The sequence below is a fragment of the Centropristis striata genome, chromosome 11 (genome assembly GCF_030273125.1).
Source record: "Centropristis striata isolate RG_2023a ecotype Rhode Island chromosome 11, C.striata_1.0, whole genome shotgun sequence".
NCBI classification, from domain to species: domain Eukaryota; kingdom Metazoa; phylum Chordata; class Actinopteri; order Perciformes; family Serranidae; genus Centropristis; species Centropristis striata.
In genome coordinates, this window is record NC_081527.1 from 10,594,784 (window position 1) to 10,619,697 (window position 24,914).

The 24,914-nt window shown below is 40.0% G+C and overlaps 2 protein-coding genes across 2 annotated transcripts; one reads left to right on the forward strand and one right to left on the reverse strand.

The window, feature by feature from the left end:
* Positions 1 to 1,401: 1,401 nt before the first annotated feature.
* Positions 1,402 to 12,821, reverse strand: zbtb41 (zinc finger and BTB domain containing 41). The gene is made up of 11 exons (XM_059345385.1): positions 12,473 to 12,821; positions 9,293 to 10,564; positions 8,087 to 8,294; positions 7,703 to 7,772; positions 7,399 to 7,546; positions 6,858 to 6,987; positions 6,647 to 6,742; positions 6,447 to 6,553; positions 5,330 to 5,435; positions 5,132 to 5,220; positions 1,402 to 3,285 (listed from the first exon to the last, which is right to left on the reverse strand). Exons 2-11 carry the CDS (start codon positions 10,530 to 10,532, stop codon positions 2,651 to 2,653), a joined length of 2,829 nt encoding a protein of 942 aa, XP_059201368.1. The 5' UTR covers positions 10,533 to 10,564; positions 12,473 to 12,821; the 3' UTR covers positions 1,402 to 2,650.
* Positions 12,822 to 16,035: 3,214 nt separating this feature from the next.
* On the forward strand, positions 16,036 to 23,642 carry LOC131980231 (protein crumbs homolog 1-like). Its single transcript, XM_059344443.1, has 7 exons — positions 16,036 to 16,699; positions 17,991 to 18,541; positions 19,614 to 19,779; positions 20,777 to 21,695; positions 21,784 to 21,825; positions 21,957 to 22,079; positions 23,387 to 23,642. The coding sequence occupies exons 1-7, from the start codon at positions 16,036 to 16,038 to the stop codon at positions 23,640 to 23,642; spliced, it is 2,721 nt and encodes a 906-aa protein (XP_059200426.1).
* Positions 23,643 to 24,914: the final 1,272 nt, after the last annotated feature.

Consider the following 24,914-nt stretch of genomic DNA (forward strand, 5'->3'; position numbering starts at 1 on the left):
GATAGCTCCTCTCTCCTGTGCAGTGTGTCAAATATTAAGCTACTCCTCGGATCCTTTACTGATAATGTTACATGTAAGAAGTGTCGCTCAGTATTTGTATTGGAGGCAAGGCTTACTGAATTGGAAGTGCGGCTCCCCGCAGGCCTACCTAGTGCAGCAGCTGTCCCAAGGAAGCATAGTCGCAAGCCGTACCGTCCCCGGCTGCCACCGTGGTGAGCAAGGAGAAGCTCCATAATCTAACATTAATGAGCGAAATGAACAAAAACGGCTAGACATAGTAACAACTAAGTAATTACTTGATAAGATAGTGGAACGTTACCTGTTACAACAAAAAAGTACTCTGAGTACTCCCCAAACACTGCTAGGTACAGATTTCATTTTGAAAATCACATTTTATGTAATTTAACTTCTGTATTGTAAAAAAAAAATTGCACATACATACTAGTACATCGACCTCTAATGACCATTCGCAAAACTCCTCCCCCGAATGCTCCTCGTCCAATCATACCTTCGCAACCGTTACTAAGAGAAGAACGTCCGACAAGCTTTGAGCTCTGAGCAACATGGTGAAACAGTGTGGAAACAGGATTTGTTAACACTAGTTACCCTAAAAGTTTAGCAGGATGAAAATAAAATAAAATGAAGAGCATTGCTGGCTGTGGATTGTGTGGGAGACCCCTCTCCCAACTTAATATTTTAAGTTAAAATTCTAGCTAACTAACATGAGTTAACTAATGGTTGTCTAGCAATGTTATATGAGATAAACCGGATTTTAACAGTTATGGTTCCTAAAACTAGTATTCTTACCACTAATAGAGCAGAACTAGTCCAACAAATGTACGTTAATGACACTGTCTGTAAAATTAGCACGCTAGCTAGCAATGTTGCTAGGAGTTTAACATACAGGGCTGTACAGTGCTAATAGCTAGCATCACTGAATCCCACATTGGCCAGCTATTGGCTAACATTCTATCAACATTTCACATTAGCTACTAATATAAATGGTCATGTTATGTTTCCATTTACCGTAATTAAGTGGTTTGAAACAAGAGTCTAACTTCTTATCTTTCAAACCATATAGCGTTTTTACCATGTACGTTAGCCTAGGGTTTACCGGAGTCGGCAAAAGGACGCTAACGCCGGTGTAACTGGTGACCGGTAGGCAAGAGAATACGTGGCTGCTCTCTTTATCTAGTTATTTTATTACCAAGTAAAATGTTATCTCTGGCGTCTTCATAAAAGTCAAATAAAAAGGTTAAGTGTGTGTGTGTGTTTGAAACCACAGACGCATTTGGCTGAAAGTCACCAGTTAACATGGCCACTAGTTAAACCATAACACCGGTGAATAGCACCATTGTTTTCATGGATCGGTCACTTTCATCTCCTCGCCGTAAAACAATGGGGACTGCTGATTTTTTCTGGGGAAATTGTATGTTTGTGGGTAAGCCAAATTCATATCACCGTTATCAACCATCGTAATCAACGCACCCGGTCCGGTTCCGTATTTATTCAGTCCTTCACAATAAGTCACAGTACAGTAAAAATACAGATGTAGCCTATAGCACATGCTACACCAGTCTGTGCTATGGATGATTTACCACCTTGGCACCAGTGACATCTTATTTTACATGTTTTCTAGACTAGAGTGTAGCCTACATATGAGTTGTTTGTAACTATAGTTACATACCAATGATAGAGATTTTGTAGATTGTCCTACAAAACTATCAATCTCTGTAGCACCAGTGCTATAAGCAAAACAAGTTAATGTACAGCCCTGTGACGTACATATCAATGTTGAACATAACGTCCCAACAGGAAATAATGAACCTATTTTAATATTTGTAGCATTTTGTGAATGGGCAGCCTACCTTTCGGAGGTATTCCAAAAACACTCGCTAACATCGCTGATCGGAGCTTTTGGGAAGTAAAATAATTCCTTCAGTATTTTTTAACCTCACATCACAGTTATGAACTGGAAACTTTTGAGTTACATGTTTCATTATCGATTTCCTTACATAAAGATTTTTATTTAATTGGTAAGCAAATTCACTTTTTAAAAATATGATGCTTTATCATAAGTTACTGCAACCAAAATCGAATATCAAATCACTATTAATACTGGATAAATATCTTCAAAGATTCATAACTTTATCAAAATTGTCATCAATTACTGTTCTGCCTATCAGCGGATAATTTAAGAAATAATTAGCAATAAAAATACAATGAAAAATGTCACAAAGCTTAAAACACAAGTTATTCTGTGCTCCCACAAACTCCACAGATCATCAAACATTTGCTTTAGGAAAACAGAATTTTTCATTACATGAATTTATAACATTTAAAATTTGTTTTAATCTTGTTTTTATTGAAACAAAAATGTCACACTTGTCTCTTTCAGTTTTAGAGAGTTGTGATATTTGTCTTTGTTTTACTTTAGTTACAGCAGAAAAAACCCTGTTTCAATCCACACAGTTTTCGTTTTTTGTACGTCACACAAATACATTTATTTTGGTAATAATGAGGTGCGAATTTCCTGAGATCAGGCTGAGCATAAAACAGGAATCCCATCCTGCACCAGAGTAGTTTTTGACCTAAATGTAATCATTTTATCCAGAAGACAATACTTGTTTCTATTCTTATTAAAAGAGCATCAGTGTGTATGATCAGAGTTAGAGATGTTCTGCACAGACGAAGCAGAATCCAGTCCTAGCAGCGTTCCCAGGTAGGACTGCTCCCGTGGGTCCAGCATCTGATCAGGCCTCACAGGGTGGACGATGTTAGCTGGCTGGGGAGTGAGCGTGTACTTTTCTAAGAATGCCAGGTCTGTAGCGGCCTGGTAGCTGGAGTTCTGCTGCGGTCCTTGGGCCTGCATGCTCACAACGCTGTGAGTTTGGGAGGAGATCGATGAGGCCCTGTGAACGTTCAGATCGCCCTGCGCTCCTCCTGCCATCTGGACAGGAACTAAAGTGACGGGTACGCAGACATTCGTAGGTGGAGGGCTGCTCTGGAGGGCTGACTTAGGCTCAGCACGGTACACCTTAGAGGTCTCCTCAAAAGGAATGGAGACTATTTTGTCCTCACTGAGCGTACCGAGGGGAGGCTCAGTGAACCGGGTGCTGTGCACATGGTCAACATGGTACTTGAGCTTGTCTTTTCGCTTAAAGGTGGCGCTGCAGTGGGGGCAGTTAAACGGACGAGCGTCCGAGTGTATCACCATGTGCTTTGTCAAGGTCTTCTTGATCCGAAATGTCTGGTTGCACTCGGGACATCTGTGAGGTTTCTCACCTGTCACATGAACAACATGAACAACACAAGAGAGCATCAAACTAGGTTTGTGGTGGTGGGCCTGCACTAACCAATCAAGTTGCACCTTATATCAATGTCTGTCCACCATACATATATATATATATATATATATATATATACATACATATATATACATACCTATATATACATATATACATACATATATATACACACACATATATATATACACGTATATACACACATATATATACACACACATATATATATACACGTATATACACACATATATATATATACATATATATATTGTATACACATATATACATACATATATATATATACACACGTATATACATACATATATATATACACACATATATACATACATATATATATACACACATATATATACATATATACATATACATATATATACACACATATATATACATATATACATATATATACATATACATATATATACATACATATATATATATATATATATATACAGACATACATACATATATATACATACATACATATATATATACATACATACATATATATATATATATATATATACACATACATATATATATATATATACACATACATATATATATATATATATATATATATATATGTGTAAAAGTTGAAGCAATTGAAGGAATTTACTAAAAAGTGTATTATGTCATATTTAGCGTATCGGTTCTTGAGTTATTACCAGGGTCCCAGTGACTTTGATGTTGGACCATTCGACCACTAAATCTTATTAGTTCATGCTTGAGACCACGAGGATTTTGGTGCATGGGTGCTGCACCCCAACAGCATTTATCTGAATGCTCCTGATTTACACATCACCAACCACTGGGTGGCAGTAGAAACCAAGTGGTACAACTGACAAACACTGTAGCAGAACAAGTTGTTGAGCATAGAATTGGAAGAGCCTTGTGCAACAGACAGTGGCTGTTTAGCTGTTTAGAATAGTGAAAGTAAATTCAGTTGCGTCAGTAAAATAAAAAATTGCCTTTGGGAGAAAGACATCACAAGAGAAACTCAGCTGGGCAAGCGGTGCTGCACACTGAGCCAAGGTGAACTTCAGAGGGTAACTACAGAGAAGATAGAAGCTAAGTGTTCGGTCTTTTACAATGTTTTTAATTGTAGCAGTGCTGTATTGTGTAAAAAAGTAAAATGTTACATAATACTCTTCTTTTCAGTTATAAAATAAACATGTTTTATACATTACATAATTATGTTATTATATAATATAGGCTTATTATATATTGATATATTGCATTATGTTTTTAGGATTGTGACACTAACTTTAGTTTTTCTACAAATTGTAGTATAAAGGACAATAATTACAAAATAATTTTCATAGCGTGACATACCTTAATTTACCTTATGTCAGCATGTTCCCTTATAATAAATGTTCGTTGAACTCGGCAAATACAAATAATAAATTGGTGATACATTGGTGTGATACCTTCGTGCACATTTGCTTGATTTTGGTACAGGGGTTGGGGTGCGATAGGCTAATCAACACTAACAGCTGGATTTACAGCAGTATACAAACAACTACGAGTCAGGAGAATGTTGTGGTGCATCAAATTCATTCATTTTCATTATTTTGCAGTTCTAATGTTAAATCTGCCACCGTTATTACTGTTTCTTCATATGTGCTGCGGAAGAATAGAAAGCTTGGCAAGTGTGGTAACAGTAACTAAGTGGGGTGGCCTTAGTGAATGGTCAGTTGAGAAAATAACTACTGTTTGCCTCCTTAAAGCACTGAACTGCCACTTTTCTGGTGTCATACAAATATAAAGCTGATATATATCCATTGACTTCTTTGTTTTCTTACCTGAGTGGGTCCTGAAGTGCATTTCTAGACTGGACTTTCCTTTAAATTCCTTCTTGCAAACCTCACACTGATGCACAGCAGTTTTATACCTGTAAACAAAGTCCTCATTAATAGACAGAAACCAAGAACTCAAGGGAAACATTAACACTTTTACAAATTCACCATCAGACTATGACTGAGATTTGTGAAATAACATACTTCTGCCAAACTTTCTCTCCCAAATGAATGCTTTTGTAGTGGACTGTCAGATGATCATGGCGCCTGAAGCACTTGCCGCACTCTTCACACTGGTGTGCTTTCTCACCTGTAATAAACATGGGTTAAACACACAACATGTTATTTTTGCCGCTAGGGGTCTCTCACAAAAGATTTTAATGCTGTTTTGAAGTAGCGTGAGATCAAGGGATTTGTTATCTTCATTGCTAAACAACCGTCGATAAAGATTGATCTGACGTGACCAAGTGGCGACCACCAAGCCTAAAAAGTGAAGCTAATAAAAAAGTGCCTTAAACCTGCATTCTTTCCTATGTCCAACAGGGGGAAACTCAATCACTGTAAAAAAGAAAAAAAGAAGTCTCTGAGAAAATGAACCTACTTCTTACTAAAAAAAGACTCAGGCGCCCCTTGCTAACCAAGCTAGCTAGCGTTAGAGTTATTTTAGTGTCCTTCAAGCTGCACATGCTCTGGTTGCAAATATCCAAGATGGTAGCAGTCAAAATGCCACATACAAGGCTTCAAAACTGGAGTCCACAAACAAATGGGTAACGCCGTGGTAAATACGTCCGTTATTTTTAACAAAATATTCAACAAAATATTAGGCCTGTCAAAATAACGCATCCTGATGGAACTGCTGATAGGAGCACTGTTCTGTGCCAGAAAGACATTTTTACTTCAAACCTGAAATACCACCCCAAAGCAAAACACTGAATAAGAACCTAAGTTGACCTGGGACTGATTAACCAACTCATTAGAAATTATAGGGATGTTGACCTTTTAATTAAGTTTTTAATGTAAATGCTTCTTGTGGCAAATATTGATATAATTGCGATAATTAATTTTTTAAAAACCCATGTAATTATTAGATTATTTTGTATCGCTTGGCGGCCCAACAAAATTTATAACACAGCTCCATTTTTTCCACATTTGAATGCTTAAATGTTTCATATTATACCTTTAAATTAAATACCGACTGGTGAGAGTGAAAGGTTACAGTAAAGACAAAGAACAGTATTATTATTATTATTATTATTATTATTATTATTATTATTATTAAAACAAAAAACACAAAAGAACTTCTGTTTGTCTGATACTTTACCAGAGTGTATTTTCTGATGTTTGGTCAAGTGATCGTGGCGTATGAAGGTTTTTCCACATTCGTCACACTCATAGCGCTTGTCATCATGGTGAACTCTGAGGTGAAGCCTATCCAAGGAACAGTTTGCTCATTATAACCAACTCTAAAAATGGAGAGTTTGAAATGTTCACAATCACTTTCTTCAATCTCGGCTGACCCACCTGTAGGAGCTGCCATGGCGGAAACTTTGGCCACAGATACTACAGAGGTGAGGTTTCTCCCCACTGTGGATCCTCAAGTGCTCTCTCAGGGTTGTCCTGCAAGAAGAAACACACGCCTCTTACTGATCTTTTTTCTGCAGTTCAGCATTTCAAAATAAGAGCTGGGGAAATAAAGAAAATGTGGGGGAAGTTTAGACGCAGAGAGACGTACCGTTCCCGGACGGATTTCCCACAAACAAAGCAGGTCCACTTTCTTTTTCCTCCGTGTGTGCACTCAATGTGCCTCTTTCTGTTGCCTGTGTCATTAAACTGTCGGCCGCAAATCTCACAGGGAAAGGGACCTGAAAATAAAAAGATTGAGATTTAAACCCTAGTCCATAAACTCATTAGGAAAATGTTTACTGAGATTGTAAATCAAGTGAGAAGTGGGCTCCTTTTCTCATAGACTTCCTTACAATCAGACTTCATTTTTGCAACCAGTAAAGTCGCCCCCTGCTGGCCAATAGAAAGAATGCTGGTTTAAGGTACCTTCTCATTGGCCTCGCTTTTCAGACACAGATTTGAGCTTTCATCTCATGCTTGAATTCCCACAGCAACATTTAATGTTTCTTCCTAAAATTTCTCTGTTTTCTCTACTTAAATATTTCATTAAGTGTTATGAAACTGTTAAAAAGGTTTTCATGAGCAAGAATAACAGATCGCGTTTCAATCGTAGGGGCATAAAAATAAAATGTTCAATATATATTTCTCACCTAAGTGGAACTTTTCCTGGTGCTTCAGTCTGGCAAACCTGGACTTGAAGTACTCGTCACAGAAGGAACATTTAAAAGGTCGGTCCTGGGTGTGCAGGATCATGTGCTCCTGTAGATGTGGCCTGCGGGTGAAGGTCTTCAGGCAAATCTGTTTCAGAGGGGTCAAAGGTTACAGACTATTATTTTCAAAATAAACTCTTTACATGGAGTGTAGCATTCTTAACTGCAAATATGTATTTATTTAGTGTCATTCATCATCTATTTGAGATCAGCTGTAAATAATATGACTGGAACTGATTCTTACAGCACATTTCCAGCCTTCACTCTTCCTCTTCCTCTTGGTAAAAAACTCTTGGATGTGGTCTGGATGAAACCTGGCAGTGAAGAAACATGACATCATCATCATCATCATAATATAATATGACTGTATCAACCACAGCTGTTGCCATTATAGAGTTCAATTGTTATTAGCTCTTCAAAATGTATGTTTTTCAAGAACTTTAGATCAAAATGATTAAGATGGCCCAGTTGTACATTTTTGCTGTCTGAGAATATTATAATTCTCATAATAATATTATAATACATTTTATTGCGTAGTCTGGCAAATTTTATAACCAAAGCAAATTAAACAGGAAGGTAGATTGTTTTCACCAGAACACTGAGCATGACTGAGACTGCAGTAACTCACCTCCTGACATGTTTGGCCAGGGTTTTCTTGCTGGCATGGAGTTTGTTACAGAAGGGGCATTTGTGCTCCTTCTTCTGGAAGGGAGCGTCGCTGGTGTGCTTCTTCTTGTGTACGGTCAGGTTAGACTTGGTGGAGTAGCGCTGAAGACAGATGTCACACTGGAATGGTTTCTCTCCTGTGTGAACTCTGGTGTGACTCTCATATTTCCCTATAAAATGTACAAGTTAACATGATGTATCAGCATTGGTGAATTAGGATGATAATTTTCCCTTTTTTTTTATTTTTATTTTATAGAACAAAAGATCAATTAGTTAATGGACAAAGAAAAATCAACGAATTAATCTGTAAAACTTCCTTAATCCTCTACCATGTAACATATAAATTACTATTTAAACAGTTATGAGTTATAAATTAGATACTAAACCCTTATCTTTTAGGAGAAAAATATCTGTGTCAAAAAAATTACATATAAATATTATTTTCCACTTTCAATTTCACAGGTCTTTTTAACAATCAGCCCTGTTCATACTTACTAAATATTCAGTCATTTTTAGAATCTTGTCTTGTTTACATAATGGCAGTGATGGTTTTATGAAAATATATATATATATATATATATTTTTAGTATACTAAATACTGGTTGGACTTTTTTCACAGCCTGGGATATGTAAATTATAAGCAACCACAACGCTGTACTCCAGTGGAGTAGAATCCATGAGAAGAAGCATGTAGTTGTATAGTGCAAACATGAAAAAATAGCTAAATCTGGTTGGAAATACTGTGGAAAAAAATACATTTTTGAAGCCAGTGCTCCGGATTGAAAGCCTGGTATAACAGAATGCTTTAATTGCTGTGGGACCATAAAATGTGGTTTTAATGGGTGACATTTTTTGTACTTAAGGGTGAATTTATTTTGGCTGCACAGTTTATTATAGACTTATTACAGGAGCTGTGGTTAAACTTCTAAAATTCAGGTTATGTAATTATGTATAAATACAGCTAATATGGTCAAAAAGTTACTAATTAAAAAGTGATGCACAAAGGTTAATAGTGTTCCAGACATCTCAGTCTGGTAAGCTGAGTGAGTAACACTAGAAATACAACTACCCTCATACAGTAGCCAGCACTACTGTACTATTACTGTGATTACAAGAGATAACATTAAAGATGACACTGAAAATCTAGACCTTAGCTCATGGTTCCCACCTGCTCGGTCGAAGGTTTTGTCGCATTTGGGGCACTTGAGAATCTTCTTGCTGGAGGTTTTGATGATGACAGGAGCCAGACCTTCAGGGTACACTGAACTCTGGGTCGAACTTCCTGCTGCTGGCACCTGCGCCTCCACTTCTCCATCAGCCTGGTGCTCTGTCCTGACAACATCTGAAGCGTGCTGACCTTCGTTCTTGTCTGCTGCACAAACATCGATAACTTTTCTCTGGGCCGCCACATCCTCATTCATGTCTCCTTCCTGTTCTCCTTCCTCTTCGTCCATTACGTCTTGTGCAGACGTCTCGTTCTCATCCAGTTTGGGCGCTTGGTTTTCCACGACCACCTTCCCCACTGCTTCCATTCTTTCTTCATCCTGATCTCTGCGTACATATACAGTCCTTTGTTTTTCCTCAGGAGCGTTGATAAAGTACTCCACGTTTTCTCTCTGATACTTGGTGGGTGTTCTCCTCCTGCGAGCCGACCTCCGTGTGGTTGCAGTCCTCTGAGGTGCCGTCTTCTCCTTCTCTGTCGAGGTTTCCTGCTGCACATCAGTGTGACACTCAGCCAAGTGGTTGTGCTGGGAGCTGTCAGTGGTAAACTGACGACCGCACATGGTGTACTGAACATCACATTGGCTCTGGATGTCTGTGTCCCCTGCTGGAGAGTCACTGAACATCATTTCGCCCTCAGGGGACCCTCTTGTCTCATCCTGTGCCTGGATCACTCGTACTGGGTTGTTGTCCCCTTCTTCACACAGCAGTTTAAGTATATCCATCATGTCTAGGAATCGAGCCGCCTCAGTAAGAGCTGGGAGGTCCGTTTCTGCGACAACGCACTCAGAAGTGTACAAAAAGCCAAGCAGGAGCTGGAAAACAGAGTCCTCCACATGGTCCAGGGTCACATGTGCTGTAGCAGGGTTTTTGGACAGTTCAGCGTGGAAGTAGCTGCTCCCATGGGCCAACACCACCTTGTGGGCACTGAAGAGCTTCCCACCCACAGAGACAGACACATCACAGAACCTCTGTCGGCTCCGGTCCTCATTCAAGAACTTGAGGAGGTTGTGACTGTGCTGCGACATAGCCAGGTTCCTGATTTGTGAGGTCGATTGTGGGACAGTTTCGGAGTTTAGTTGGAGGTTAGAGCCCAGCACAGTGCCTGGCTCTGCACCACACTCATTGCTAGCGCTGACCTGCCTGCTGCGTTTGGGACGCGGCGGATTACAAGGCTTTTTCTTCATTGGTGAGCTTGTTGAGTGTCAAAGAATCACCCCTGAAAACCAGAGAAACAAAAGCAGTGCTTAGATTGAACTTGGATCAGCGATAACACTCAGTGACTGGGGTGTGATTCAGATTTGGTAGAATTGTGTAATGTGTGAAGCTAGGCAAACAGCATGGCGTTAGAGCTGCAACGATTAATCAACTAATCAATTAGAGGGTAGACTTAGCTAGGCCCGTCACGATTATTACTATATTGACTTATCGTTCGATTTATAAAAATGGACATGATATTTTTTTTTCTGGACTCAATATATTGTCGATTACATGCATGACTTTTTGTGCTTTTTTGTGTTGTGTTTAAAGTAATGCTGCAAATGTTTGACAGGCAGTACGAATTGCCAGAAAAACCCTATATTTCCCAAACAGCCATTCCAGCTGTTTATATGTTATTTTAATAATTAAATAATACATAATGATTATCTCATTGCAATGTCATTTTAACAGAACCTGAAAGTCTATTTTATTTGTTTTGCTTGTAATTTATTTATTTATGTTTTATTTATCTAGGATGTTTTAATATTTCTTTTCCACATTTCAATTCCAATGTTTAATATTCTCGTGAAAGTTCATTGCTGTGGAAAAGGATGTACTTATTATGCTCTCATATTGTTATAAAACGTAAACAACATCGATACAACGATACTATCGTTTTTCGTGATAGTTTCTGGGAAAATACATAGTCCCAAAAAATGTGTTACCGTGAAAGACCTAGACATAGCCATCTGTTTATATAATAAATTAATCCTTAAAGTATTTTTTCATGTAAAAATTGTTTTAAAAATTTAGTTTTCAGCCTCTCAAATGTGGAGATGTCCTACTTTGTGTCAGTTTGTAATCTATTGAGCTGTATAGCTTTGGGTCTTGAATCGGAAAAATAATAGACATTTAAAGACATCACCTTGACTTTAAGGAACTGCGAAGGACATTGGTCTATTTTATGACATTTCAGATAGCAAACAATTAATCCATATATCTAGAAAATGAACGGCAAATTACTTGATAGTAAAAAATAACATAGCATGTAAATATACCTTACTTTAAAAACACAACAGTGGATTTAATATAGCATGAAGCTGACACGAAGGCGGCATTGTGCTGAAAAGTTTGTATTGTTTGTAATGTAAAAACAAATATGTACGAAGAGATGCACAATAACGATTTATTGCTGACATTTGAGGTATTTTTCTCCCATTTATGACATTATTGACACAGAACAACAGCAATACTCGGCTTCGTTCCTCTAAATGGATGGGGGGCAAAAAAGCCTTCTCCTACTTTGCCCCATGGTCTTGGAATAATCTGCAAACTGTGTTACATTTTACAAACCTAGTATCCCTGGGAAAATTTAAAGCAATTCAAACGTACCATGTTACTGAAAAGTGCAATTGTTTTACCTGAGCTGGATTCAGTACATTTCTGTTTGTATAATGTGTGTCTTGCCTTTTTTTTCTTTTCTGCTGTTTTTACTATATGTTCCCATGTTTTGTCAATGTCATTTTAATCTCTAACTGGCAACCAATCTTGGCCAGGTCTCCCTCGAAAAAGAGATTGCAATCTCAAGGGACTTCCTGGTAAAATAAAGGTAAAATAAATAAAATAAAAAGTAAAATAAAAATTATAAAAACAAAGCAGAAAGAATAGCTAAGTGTTGCACTCAACAGGCAACAGAGGCCTCACGGAGATGAAAAAATGAAGCTAGTAAGCGTAGAGCTATCATACATTATTTCAACTGTCAAGACAGTTGTCTGTTGTTGACAATTGTCTCTCCACCTCAAGGACCCCTAACATGTTATCAGCCCCACGAACCCGGACCCCCTCCGAGGAGAGTGTTGACAAACGACCCTCGCTGCTACCCCAGAAATTGACGTCTCTATCGGGACGTTTTTAAAACATATCTTACCTTAGAGACAAGAGCCGCGTTTACAAAGCACTGTACACTCCAGCTGACAGACGTGAGGTGGAAAATAAACAAAGGAATAATAATTTCCTGAGTATCTGTAACGCCCCATCTTCCCATCCTCCAGAAATGTCGGACACCGTAACAAGCCGTCCGCCCATTGGCTGTTTTAGCTTTTGTCCTCTAAAGCTCTCGTTCAGAAGCTAAACAGAAAAAGGGGGAAATAAAGAAAAAGAGAGATAAAAACAAACTTCGATACCGCTGTTAATTAATGTTGCATGCCACACATGACACGTCAAACACGAATCAAACGAGGAGGACGTGTTGTCGAGCAGTAAGGTTCACGAGAGGGTTCATGGGACGAGGGCATCATGGGTAATGTAGTCCGACGGGGCTTGAGTTCACTTGGAGCTGCTTTTCTCTCTCTGTGTCCTATGGCTATGGCACAAAGCTGAATATCGTCACACACAAGTCATTTTTTGTCAAAATTGTTTTTGTTTTTTTGCCTAAATCGTCTCCTCATGACGCCGGCCACCTATGGTAAAATCGCCTACATCCTCAGTTGATCAGATCATGTGATTTTACCCCTTTAAGATAATGGCCTATGTCAAGTGTGTGACTTAAGTGGATTTATTATGCCTAAATCCAAATAAAATGTGACTTAGGCTATTTTTTTAACATGCCTTTGTGACTTAAGCAAGATATGGTAACACTTTATTTTGAAGGTGTCTACATAATAGTGACATGAGCGTGTCATAAACATGACATGGGCTGCGTCATGAACATTAAAGACACTTTGAAGTAACATTAATGCTCATGATACTTGTCATGTCATGTTTCGGACAGGCTTGTGTGACTCTTATGTAGACACCTTCAAAATAACCATTATAAGTTATACATACAAATAAGTTACCATATCTTGCTTAAGTCATGTTCAAAAAATTGCCTAAGTCATTTATTTCTCTTAAGTTACATAATTTAGACATAATTTCTCTTAAGTTACATAATTTACACACAGTGTTATTGTAATATCGTACGGGTGACGATATTTTACTGTGTCAAAGCATATTGATGACAGGAATGTAACTAAGTAGCCTACTTTTACTTGAGTACTGTACTTAAATCAATCAAATCAAATCAAAATTACTTTATTTATCCCAGAGGGGAAATTCAGTTAGTCTGGTAACCTTTGAAGAATGAGACAGCCTGATGGCTGAAGGAGCGAAGGATCTTTTAAATCTCTCCGTCCTGCAACAGAGAGAGAGGAGCCGTCCACTGCTGTTTTTTGGTCCATAAAGGTTTTGTGTAGCGGATGATCTGGGTATTTCAGGATGGCCTCAAACATCTTGACAGTGCCTGTCTCCACCACCTCCTCCAGTGTGTCCAACCTGGCTCCAACCACAGAACCAGCTCTTTAGACCAGTCTGTCCAACCGCCTTACATCTCTGTGTCTGATGCTGCCTCCCCACCATCTGCAGCATCTTACTACAGATGTCCAGAGATCTGAGCTTCCTTAAGAAAAAGAGGCGGCTCTGCCCCTTTTTGTAGAGAGCATCTGTGTTTAGGGACCAGTCCAACTTATTATCCAGGCATTCTTAAATCCTGAGACATTTTTAAAACCAGAACCCGAGCAACTGCAAAACAAGTACTTATTAAAACAAGTCGAAAGCTCTTAGGACTCTTCAGAGAACTTTCTCGGGATTAAGTACGTGTCGTTTTAATGAGAGTCTTCCCAGATTAGAACCACCACTTTACTTGTTGGCTGGCCTCAGTCCAGCTAGCGACTGTAGCCAATTACTCAACCGTGGACTGCTCTGTGGTGTGTGTGTCCACACGTGTATTTTATGTTTACACTCACCGGCCACTTTATTAGGTACACCTGTTCAATTAATTGTTAACTCGAATATCTAATCAGCCAATCACATGGCAGCAACTCAGTGCATTTGAGCATGTTGACATGGTGAAGACGAACTACTGAAGGTCGAAGCGAGCCTCAGAATGGTGAAGAAAGGTGATTTTTAGTGACTTTAGAAACTACTGATCTACTGGGATTTTCATGCAAAACCATCTCTAGGATTTATTGATTGATTGATTGAGAATTTATTTGAACACAAAATAAAAGATGAAGACAACAACACAAATGAAACAACAACAAGACTCAACACTTATTTGTGTTCAAAAGGAGACTACAGAGAATAGTTAGAAAAAGAGAAAATATCCAGTGAGCCAAAAATTATTAGAAGAAATTAAATACATTAAGACATGAAATGTTTCATTCTGTGTGTAATGGATCAATATAATGTGTTATTTCCACTTTTTGAATTGAATTACTGACATAAATAAACTTTCTATGATATTCTAATTTATTGAGATGCACCTGTATTTATAGTTGAATTGTGAGAGTATTTCCTTCTACAAAAGTCAAGTAAAAGGAAATCCCCAGGTCAGATTCACCATCTGTCACCATCCTATTGTTTCATCAGCCAGGACTTGTTGTCACTTACGTAAGTATACATCAGACTTCTCTCTAATTAGCCTCCTAGATGAACCCCTCCCTTCGCCAACACATTTAATGTGTAAGACATTGTAAGTGCATTAGACTAATCCCCCCTATCTGGCTTGCACCGCTCCGAGCATTTCAGTGAACAGATACATGCACGAGCTGATGATGGAGCTGCACACACAAGTACTCTACACATGTCTTTGACTTGAAATGAAGATTTTGCCAAACTTCTAGTATTTTGGAGGACTCGTTGAGGACAATGTTGAGATTCAGTGTGCATGTGTGGGTGCTATGGCTGCTTTTTGCAGGTAATGTATGTTGTAATTGTGTAATTGTGCAAATGTGTACTGTATCTTTTACTCAATAGAGTTTAAATTAGTGTTTTTAAAAGGCTAATATAGAGTATATTCCTCCTGATAGTCAACTTATCAGGAGAGATTATTGTCATGTGAGAATACTGTCTGGCTAATGTGTCCAAGTGTGTAGTGTAATGCACAACATGCATTTATGCAGTTGCTTAAATTTTTAAAGTCATCCAACTATTATAAACAACTACAACTATATACAACTATTATAAGTGTTTATTGTTTTGTTTTTTTGCATGTTGTTTTCTTGTTGTTTTGGTTTCTCATCTGCATTCTGTGGGTTAATCAGCTTTACACTTTGTGGCTGTGTGCTGAACCTCACAGACACGTGTTGAAAGTTGGATTTTTTTTTTTTAAAGAAGAAATATTGGATTGTATTTGTCTCTCCAGGCACTTTTTCCGATGAGGACGTCGGCGGTTGTGAACAGCAGCCATGCCAAAACGGTGGTTTATGTGAGAGCCACAGTGGAGGTTTCAGATGCCTTTGCTCCCAACAAAGCCAAAATGGGCGCCTCTATGGAGGAGAGAACTGCACAACTGCACTTTTAGGCTGCGATGGCATCCAATGCGAGAACGGAGGAATATGCTCTCCCTTACTTGTCAATGATCAGCACACTTACACATGCATCTGCCTTGCTGGCTTCACAGGACCTAATTGCCAGACCACCACCATCTTTTCATTTGAGTCCAGAGGCTACATGTACATAGAGACTCAGCTTCTAGATCCAGAGGCTCCTCTTGATGTGTCATTCAGCTTCAGGACAACAAGACCAGTCGGCACCCTCCTGCAGCGCAGAGTGAACGACCTGCTCCTCAGCATCGAGCTGATGGACGGCCATCTCTGTCTGCGCAGCCTGAGAGGTCAAGGCTCCAGCACGCTGGTTCAGGAGCTGCCTGAGTACTTGTCCAACAACAAGTGGCACACGGTAGAAGCATCACTAGGCGGCGTGGTCAGTCTCATCAGGCTGCTTTGCATTGAAGGGAGCTGCATCAGAGACTCCCGCTCGGAAGTCCAGGTGCTTGAGCAAGCCTCTGCTCTCCCAGAGCCAGGAACAGTTCGTCAAAGTCTCTTCATAGGAGCAATCGGTGGGAACTGGGGTTCGGGCAGAGCGGCGGATGAAGCAGATTACCCGCCTGCTTTTCTAGGCTGCTTCAGAGATGTGTTAGTGGACTCACATCTGGTGTTGCCTGCTGTAGTGGCAGAAGATTCAGACACTCAGGAAAATGTCACAGCAGGATGCAATGACAAAGACAAGTGCGATGAAAGTCCGTGTCAGAACCGAGGGCGCTGTGTGAGCCAGGGCTGGAGGAGCTACATGTGTGAGTGCCACAGGCCATACGAGGGAAACGACTGTGCAGAGGGTAAGACGCTCACACATCATGGATGTATTACTGAATAAGACCTACAGGGTGCAAAGTGTCAGCTCACAAAAGGACTAAAATTAGATTGAAAATGACAACAAGATTTACAAAGAGACACATAGTGACTACAAAGAGACTGAAAACAACTACAAAGAGACAAAATGACTACAAGGAGTCATCTAGTGAATACAAAAAGACCCCAAATCACCCAAAAGATACACATAATGACTACAAAGAGACCTAAATGACTACAAAGAGACCTAAATGACTACAAAGAGACACATACTGACTACAAAGATACCTTAATGACTACAAAGAGACTCAAAATAACTACAAAGAGACACAAAATGACTACAAGGAGTCATCTGGTGACTACAAAAATACCCAAAATCCACCGAAAGAGACACATACTGACTACATAGACACTCAAAATAAAAACAAAGACCACAAAACCACCAGAGATGCATAACTACTACAAAGAGACAAAAAATTACAGCAAATCAATGCTAAACTGATTCACAATGTGTTTGTTTATGATGTGTAGGTCTCATTCATGTTATATATCATATAAATGAGGATAACATTAGCAATAAAACAGAAAGTTTAACCTTTTCAGTGGATATATCTTAAAGTGTTTTAACTAGCTCTGAAATGCTATGTGTAGAAATGTTTTTTTTTATGAATTCTCGCATTCAAATAACACTTCTCTGGACAGAATCCCTGGATAACATGCTGGCATTGACAAAGGTCAAGTCAGGTTCAATGCTACCTAGAAGAGATGCACCAAGCAGAGTGATAAAATTAGGCACTTTAAAGAAGCTTACAGTGGCAGTGGAAATAGCACCACGTTCAGCCACACAGTCATGCAATTAGAAGGCATTCAGTAACTCCTGGACTGGGGATTAAAAAAACGTGGGTTTCTGTTGCTCACCTGGCATGCTTTCACTTTGACAAATCAAGAGGTCTTATGGACCGGGGCCATGCAGAGGCATTATCATTGGTTGGTGTCCTAAACAGCCTCTTGCTGTTAATGAACTGATAGCTCTCTTCACTGTAAAAACCAATGCTGGGAAATAGTCCATTTTCTCACTTGTCTGTCAAAACAAGCTTTTATTAAGTTGATGACTGCTTCTGCCCTCTAACATTGATAATGTCCTGTAAGTAGAGAAGCTAAAATAATCAATCCTCTCACCTGACTCTTTTTAAAATGTCTCAAACTCCTTTAAGGTCTACTTCTTCTTTGTTTGAGTTGACTTTGATGGCTTTTTCTTTCTTCCCTGTACCCATGCAGAGTATATCACAGCAAGGTTTGGAAACAAAGACCTGGAGAGTTATGCTTCATTCTCACTGGACGATGACCCAGGTGATACTGTGACTATATCCATGTTCATACGCACCAGACAGTCCAGCGGGCTGCTCCTCATCCTGGCCAACAGCACCAGCCAGTACCTCCGCCTGTGGCTGGACGAGGGCAGGGTCAAAGTTCAGGTCAACAACTTTGAGACTTTCGTCGGTCAGGGTGCGGTCAGTGACGGCCATTTCCATCTGGTGACTGTAAAGCTGGAAGGAATGACTGCCATGTTGTTCCAGTCAGCCCAGAGCCAGGGCTCTATGCCCATTAGGCCCATCCAGGCTCAGGCTTTGGATATGGTTTTTGTTGGTGGGCTCCCAGACTCCAGGGCCTCTGCCTCGTTTGGTGGCTACTTTAAGGGATGTGTCCAGGATCTGAGGATTAACAGCAAACGGCTGCAGTTCTTTCCCATTGCTACTCCGGTGGACTCTTACAGCCTGGAGCAACTTATCAACGTTGCACAAGGATGCAGCAGTGACAATGCCTGTGCTGTGAGTTATATCTGTGCTATCATATTCATTATATTGAGGCATTTTCAGCCCGTATGTGCACTAATAATGACTTAGAGAAATGACAGTAACAATCTTGGAATCCATCGACTGATTATGTTTAATAACATCATTGACTGTAGATGGTGATCATAGATTTTAGAAACTCTCACAAACATGGTTGAGCATTGGTGTTGACCTCAAATGGTTTGAGCTAGGATAGATTGTGGGGCAGCAAAACTTGCGAGAGTTTCATAAATCTAGGATTAGCATCTCCACATGACAATTGACAATATTTCTGGGGTTCCAGTGTTTCCAGTGGATATCCCAATAACAGCCAAGAATTCCTATTTCTGCACCGGTCATTGTTTACAATTCATTTTAGATCTAGACAACATTTTGGCTAATCTTTACAAACAAATATCTGCATATGAATGCAGATCAATTAAAAACGAGGTAATAAGAAGCTAAATCTTCGTCAGAAGATAGCCAATTGGTTCTGAGATTGCATTTTGGCCAGTGTGTTCCTCCTCTTTTGCTCTCCCCATGGAGTGTTTACCTGCTTTTAACCAAGGCCTGCTCCAACGTGGTTGGTCAATTCCTTAGACTGTATAAAGAGTAGATGACAATTCTGCGCTTCCTCCCAATATACAAAAGTGAAGCCAAAATATCCAAGATATGGCTGCTGCTATCTTGCAATGGTGACATCACATCACAATGCTGTCATCTTAAATGACAGAAATCATTGTTGGGAAAAAGTATTCAATGTGTACTGAAAGCTTTGAGGTTTGGCCCATGTCCCACTATCTAACAGTGACGGGACGGGGTGTAGACCTATACTGCAGCCAGCCACCAGGGGGCGATCGTGATGTTTTGGCTTCACTTACGTGAGGCTTTATATACAGTCTTTAGTCAATAGTACTTGGAATACAATACAAACTGACTAAAAGAGCCAGAAAACTTTCGACACCAAACTCTTGGCCTACAGATTTTGCATTCATATGCGGGTATCTCTTTATAAAGATTTCTGTAGAATGAACAGCTTGATTCATCTGGGTTGTTTCCTCTTCCTTAGGTCAAACCATGTCTCAATGGGGGAGTGTGTTACCCCATGTGGGACGATTTCATCTGTAACTGCCCCCCCAACACTGCAGGGCAGCGCTGTGAGGAGGTGAAGTGGTGTGAGCTGTCCCCCTGCCCCACCACCGCTGTTTGTCAACCCGTCTCTCAGGGCTTTGAGTGTGAGTATCCTGTGATGAGGACCTGTTGTTGGGCTATTCCTGTCTTAGAAAAAAGTCTCAGAGACTCTCTAAAAATGTCCAAGTATCCACAGGAGGGATCTCTGCAGTGCACGGTCTCACTGGTGCAGGCACTGATTAATTACAGTGTGGCTGATTACAGGAGGGAACAGAGTTGAAGCAGGGATCCTACATAGGATTCCTCTAAGACGTGGTAATCCCTGGTCAGATTAGGCGCGTCGCCTCATGCCTGTGGAAGTTTCTGATGACAAGTCTTCCTGGAGATGTCACATGTTCACAAAGAGAAAAGGAGGGAAGCAGTTGATCCTCTTTTTCTCTTTGTGATACTACTTACAGATTTTGAAGCCTTTTTTTTTTCACTTTTTTGTCACATGGCCGCCAAAGACCTAGCGGATGACACAATAAGCAGTTCACCCAGTTTGTTTTGTCTGTTGTGCAGACAATAACATTTAAACTGCCCTGATTCAAACAGTTTAAAGACCATGAAAACATCAGGAAAATCAGGTTCATAATTCATTGCGTTCATAAACAGAATGAATTGCCTAAGTTGGAAATGTTCAGTCTTTCACGTTTCTGTATTTGTGGTTTTATCTGTGCTCTTCTCAACAGTTTGAAATGGGCACAGCTTGAAAAAGATAATACACACCACCATGCATGAATCAGGAATGTGCAATGTTTGCAACAAGGGTTAGTGACAGTTGGGTTATTTTGCAAGGCAACTGCAAATCAAGTCTGATCAAACCAACTCACACAGTCATGATGGAGCAGATTTCCACTCATAATAGATAATAACATTTTTTTTTTACTATGAAGGCCTATTGTCAAGGTTCTCTTTAACCAAATATAAACTGTAATGATCAGCAGGGCTGATTATGATAAGAATGGTTTTTTTGTCTTTGCTCTGGAATAGATTAAATGAATGGAAGAACGAGAGTAAGTGGTCATTTAACTTCAAGTATTTTCCATTTCTCTCCTTCAGGTTTGTCTAATGTGACATTTCGGGCTGATAGCAGCATTTTGCACTACAGGAGCAACGGGAATATCAAGCGCAGCCTAAGCAGTGTCTCCATCAGCTTCCGCACAAGACAGTCCGCTGCCGTCTTACTACATGCACAAAAAGACTCAGACTACCTCACGGTCTCCTTCCTGGACTCTCATGTGTTTGTGGAGCTCCAGTCTGGGGCTGACGAGGATTCCCACAAGATGACAGTTCAAAGCCAGGATCCAACCAGTGATGGCGAGTGGCACACTGTTGAGCTCAGCATGGAGGACCCAACGCAGCCGACCTGCAGGTGGATCATGGCTGTGGATGGAGGGAAGAAGGAGCTAAGCGTGTCTAAAACAGCTGCAGGGGACTTGGATTTTCTTAAGGAGGGAGCAGACATCTTCCTGGGGGGACTGAGCTTAGATGCTGGAGTGAACCTGTCTGGGTGTCTGGGACTGGTGGCGATTGGAGGCCTTGCTCTACCTTTCCACTTGGACACAGACTTAAACCTCCCCAGACCTCAGGAGGAGAAGTTTTCCAGGATAAACAGTAACGTTGCCCCACGATACGGCTGCTGGGGCGCAAGCGTGTGTGCACCCAACCCGTGTGACAACGAGGGTGTGTGTGAGGACCGATTTGACCTGCACCAATGCACATGTCCCTCTGAGTGGAAGGGGCCACTTTGTCAAGACCCAACGGACAACTGCATCTACAGCCCCTGTATCAACGGCAACTGCATCAACCTACCGGGGGGATTCATGTGTGTGTGTGAGCCGGGGTACAGTGGTATACAGTGTGAGGTGGAAGTTGACACGTGTGAAAATAACAATTGCAGCAAAGGCGCCACGTGCCTCAAAGGTTTCCAGAGCTACGCGTGCGTCTGCCCTCGGGATCTGACAGGCCAATACTGCGAGTGAGTTCCTCCAAACATATGGTTGCACACACCTGTAATAGGTTAATGAGCTCTGAGTTGTATTTATTTACAAACTGTTCTCTTGCAGGGAGAAAGTTCCTGAAATCCCATGGTACATTGAGACCAATCCGTAAGTGCTTTTACATTAAACACTGAAAATAAACACATTTTATTGTGCCACTAAAGCCAGTAAATATTAAAACATACAGCACCAGCCTGGAGACACTGACATTTCATGTTGTGTTTTTTTTATCTGTTTAGACTTCCTCAGTTGCCTGTAACTACATGCACGGGCACAAGATGGAATTACAGCTGCTTTAATGGAGGGAACTGTTCTGAAGTAGACAACAGCTGTTACTGCCTGCCTGGTTTCACCGGACAGTGGTAGGACATGCATAATGATATGATGTATATATACAAAAAAAAATATTAGACCACCCTTTCTCTTCAGTTTCTTGTTAATTTTAATGCCTGGTACAACTAAAGGTCCATTTGTTTGACAAATATAATCACAACAACAAAAATAGCTCATAAGAGTTTAATTTAAGAGCTGGTATCTTGACATTTTCCATGGTTGTCTTGATAATGATTTTGGTGATTATAAAGAGAAAACCATGGAAAATGACTGGTCTAATAATTTTTTGCATGACTGTATATTAATTTGAAATGCATACGTTTCTTGACAATAACACAGAAGCGCACTGTAGAATCGTCGATTTAGCCTCATAGGGTAGCAACGGTTGTTGTCGTCTATTTTACTCTAAATGGCACCATAATTTACTAAAAAAACTAACATCACGCTGTATTGTAGAGGACTTGAAACTAGCGATTGAGAAAATGTTTACTGAGGTCATAAATCAAGTGAGAAGTAGGGCCATTTTCTCATAGACCTCTATACAATCTGTTGCCCCTGTTTAAAAGGCATGCGGGTTCAAGGCATCCACATTGGCTTCACTTTTCAGGCCCTGACTGAGGTAGCGGCTTATTCACAGCACAGTACCACACTGCAAAAAAAGAAAAGTTGGGTGAACTAAAAATTTCAAGGCAACAAACTTCAATAAAATTTTAAGTTGGACAATTAAACAAAATATTTTAAGTTTTGTTTTTGAGTTTGCTGAACTCTGAATTCTGACTTTTGTCAACTCAACTGTGAGTTGCACTAACTTATAATTTAACATTATAATAAATTTTAATCCTTACTTCTGCAATGTGCTGAATTGGCACGATTGTAACGCCTCTATGAAATGTCAGCTAATGTTGCAACCACAATTTTGAGTTAGCATTGATACGCTAATGGCTACTCTTGTAGCTGTAACAAGCAGCGCCCCTAGCATCAGTTAGCCGCTAGCATCAGTTAGCCGCTAGCATCAGTTAGCCACTAGCTTTCGCTAATGACCAAAATTCACAACAAAGATTGTTGAGCAGACACCTGTCTTCCTTTGTTGTGCTAACTTACATTGTTGCCCTAAATGTCAATAATTTATATTTCGAAGTTTTACCAACTTAAATCACTGTTTTAGGCCAAAAAATACAAGTTGGCTTTTTTTTGCAGTGCACAGCTTTTTCTCCTTCATGACTATCACAATGGTCGACCCCTACTTGGACTGACTACAGTAGCAAATTAAAGCTTTGTTTTACACGGTGCCTTTTCTTGTTTTTTATAACCCACCTATCCCATGTTCACCTTCCAGGTGTGAAAAGGACGTGGATGAATGTGCCTCGGACCCGTGCATGAACGGCGGATTCTGTGTCAACTACGTGAACAGTTTTGAGTGTGTGTGTGATATGGATTACTCAGGGATACACTGCCAAATCGACGTCAGTGACTTCTACCTGTACGTCTTCTTGGGCCTGTGGCAGAACCTCTTCCAGCTGGTGTCCTATCTTGTGATACGCCTCGACGACGATGAGCCAGAAATTGAGTGGGTGTTCCACGTCAATGACTAGGCCCCGTATCGTCTATGATGGTCAAACTGGACTAAACTTAGTCTCGGTATAAGATCACACCGGATTACTTTTTACAACTTTAGTACCAGAAAATCTGGTTATCTGTTACCATGAACTTGCATACAGCACATCAGCTGGTCTGTGACGCTTTAAAGGAACAGTGAGAGAGTCAGTTAGTGAATTCAGCTTTCAAGAAAACAATAAAATGGTCACGACACTCTTTAATTAAAGGGAAAGTTCTGATTTATTGTAGTGGGATTGTTTGAACATTTTCAGTGTATTACCGACAGCAGATGCCAGTCCCCAGTTTGGAGAAGCAGGCCAGAGTACCAGCACAAAAGCAGGTCAAGTACTGCCGTGGACGGGGGAAAAAGCAGCAAAATGTATTTCAACCAGCTTTAAAAAAGGCCCTCAACCCCACTTAAAAAACCTGAACTATCCCTTTAATAAAATTCAGACCAGGTTATCACTTTTTTAATGAAGTTACACACATGATGGTTTTTCTGATCTCTGCTCGATGAAGGAGTCAGTTCACAATAAATTATAATCATTTTTATTATATACTGACAGGGTCATTAATAGAACTGTGTCTGTTGTGAACAGATCGATTTGGTGATGAGTATTACATATTGCTCCATATTAAATCACAGTATATATTTACACATTTCACTTGGTTCTCATACTGAAAACCTCACATTAGAAAGTTTGTCTTGTGCCTTAAATTTCCACTTTATATATGGAGCACTGTGTTCTGATCGGTGTGTGTTATAACCGTTCAGGGACACACTCGCACACAGAATAGTGTACCTGTATAAAGCTGTATTTACAAATATGTCTGTACCCTAATGTCATGTAAATCATAAAGGCTGTTCTGCATGCAGTGCATACAGAGCCTGATCTGTACAGGGAAAACTAGAAAAAAAACAAAAGCTGGATGTTTAAAAACTGTCTCTTTTTATTTGAAATGTGATATACACAGTTTTATTATGCATTCATTCATTCTCCTTAACCGCTTATCCGCACCATGGTCTCCCGGGGCTGGAGACAAACATCCATTCACACTCTCATTCACTACTACGGGAAATTTAGAGTCACCAATTAAACCTACAGTTTTTGGACTGTGGGAGGACGCTGGAGGGAACCCACACATGCAAACTCCACACAGAAGAGCCGCAGGTTGGAGTCGAACCGGCCACCCTCTTGCTGTGAGGACCACCGTGTAGCCCGACATATTATGAAAACCAAACAAAATATGAATTTGGACACCGATTC

Excerpts from the sequence above, each read along its gene's own strand:
- LOC131980231 (XM_059344443.1), top strand. The coding sequence starts at position 16,036 with ATGTACATAGAGACTCAGCTTCTAGATCCAGAGGCTCCTCTTGATGTG. Across the intron at positions 16,700-17,990 it reads GGGAAACGACTGTGCAGAGG|AGTATATCACAGCAAGGTTT; the intron begins GTAAGACGCTCA and ends GTACCCATGCAG. Across the intron at positions 21,826-21,956 it reads TGGTACATTGAGACCAATCC|ACTTCCTCAGTTGCCTGTAA; the intron begins GTAAGTGCTTTT and ends TTATCTGTTTAG.
- zbtb41 (XM_059345385.1), bottom strand. The coding sequence starts at position 10,532 with ATGAAGAAAAAGCCTTGTAATCCGCCGCGTCCCAAACGCAGCAGGCAG. Across the intron at positions 6,988-7,398 it reads CCAGGAAAAGTTCCACTTAG|GTCCCTTTCCCTGTGAGATT; the intron begins GTGAGAAATATA and ends TTTTATTTTCAG. Across the intron at positions 6,554-6,646 it reads CGCCATGGCAGCTCCTACAG|GCTTCACCTCAGAGTTCACC; the intron begins GTGGGTCAGCCG and ends TTCCTTGGATAG.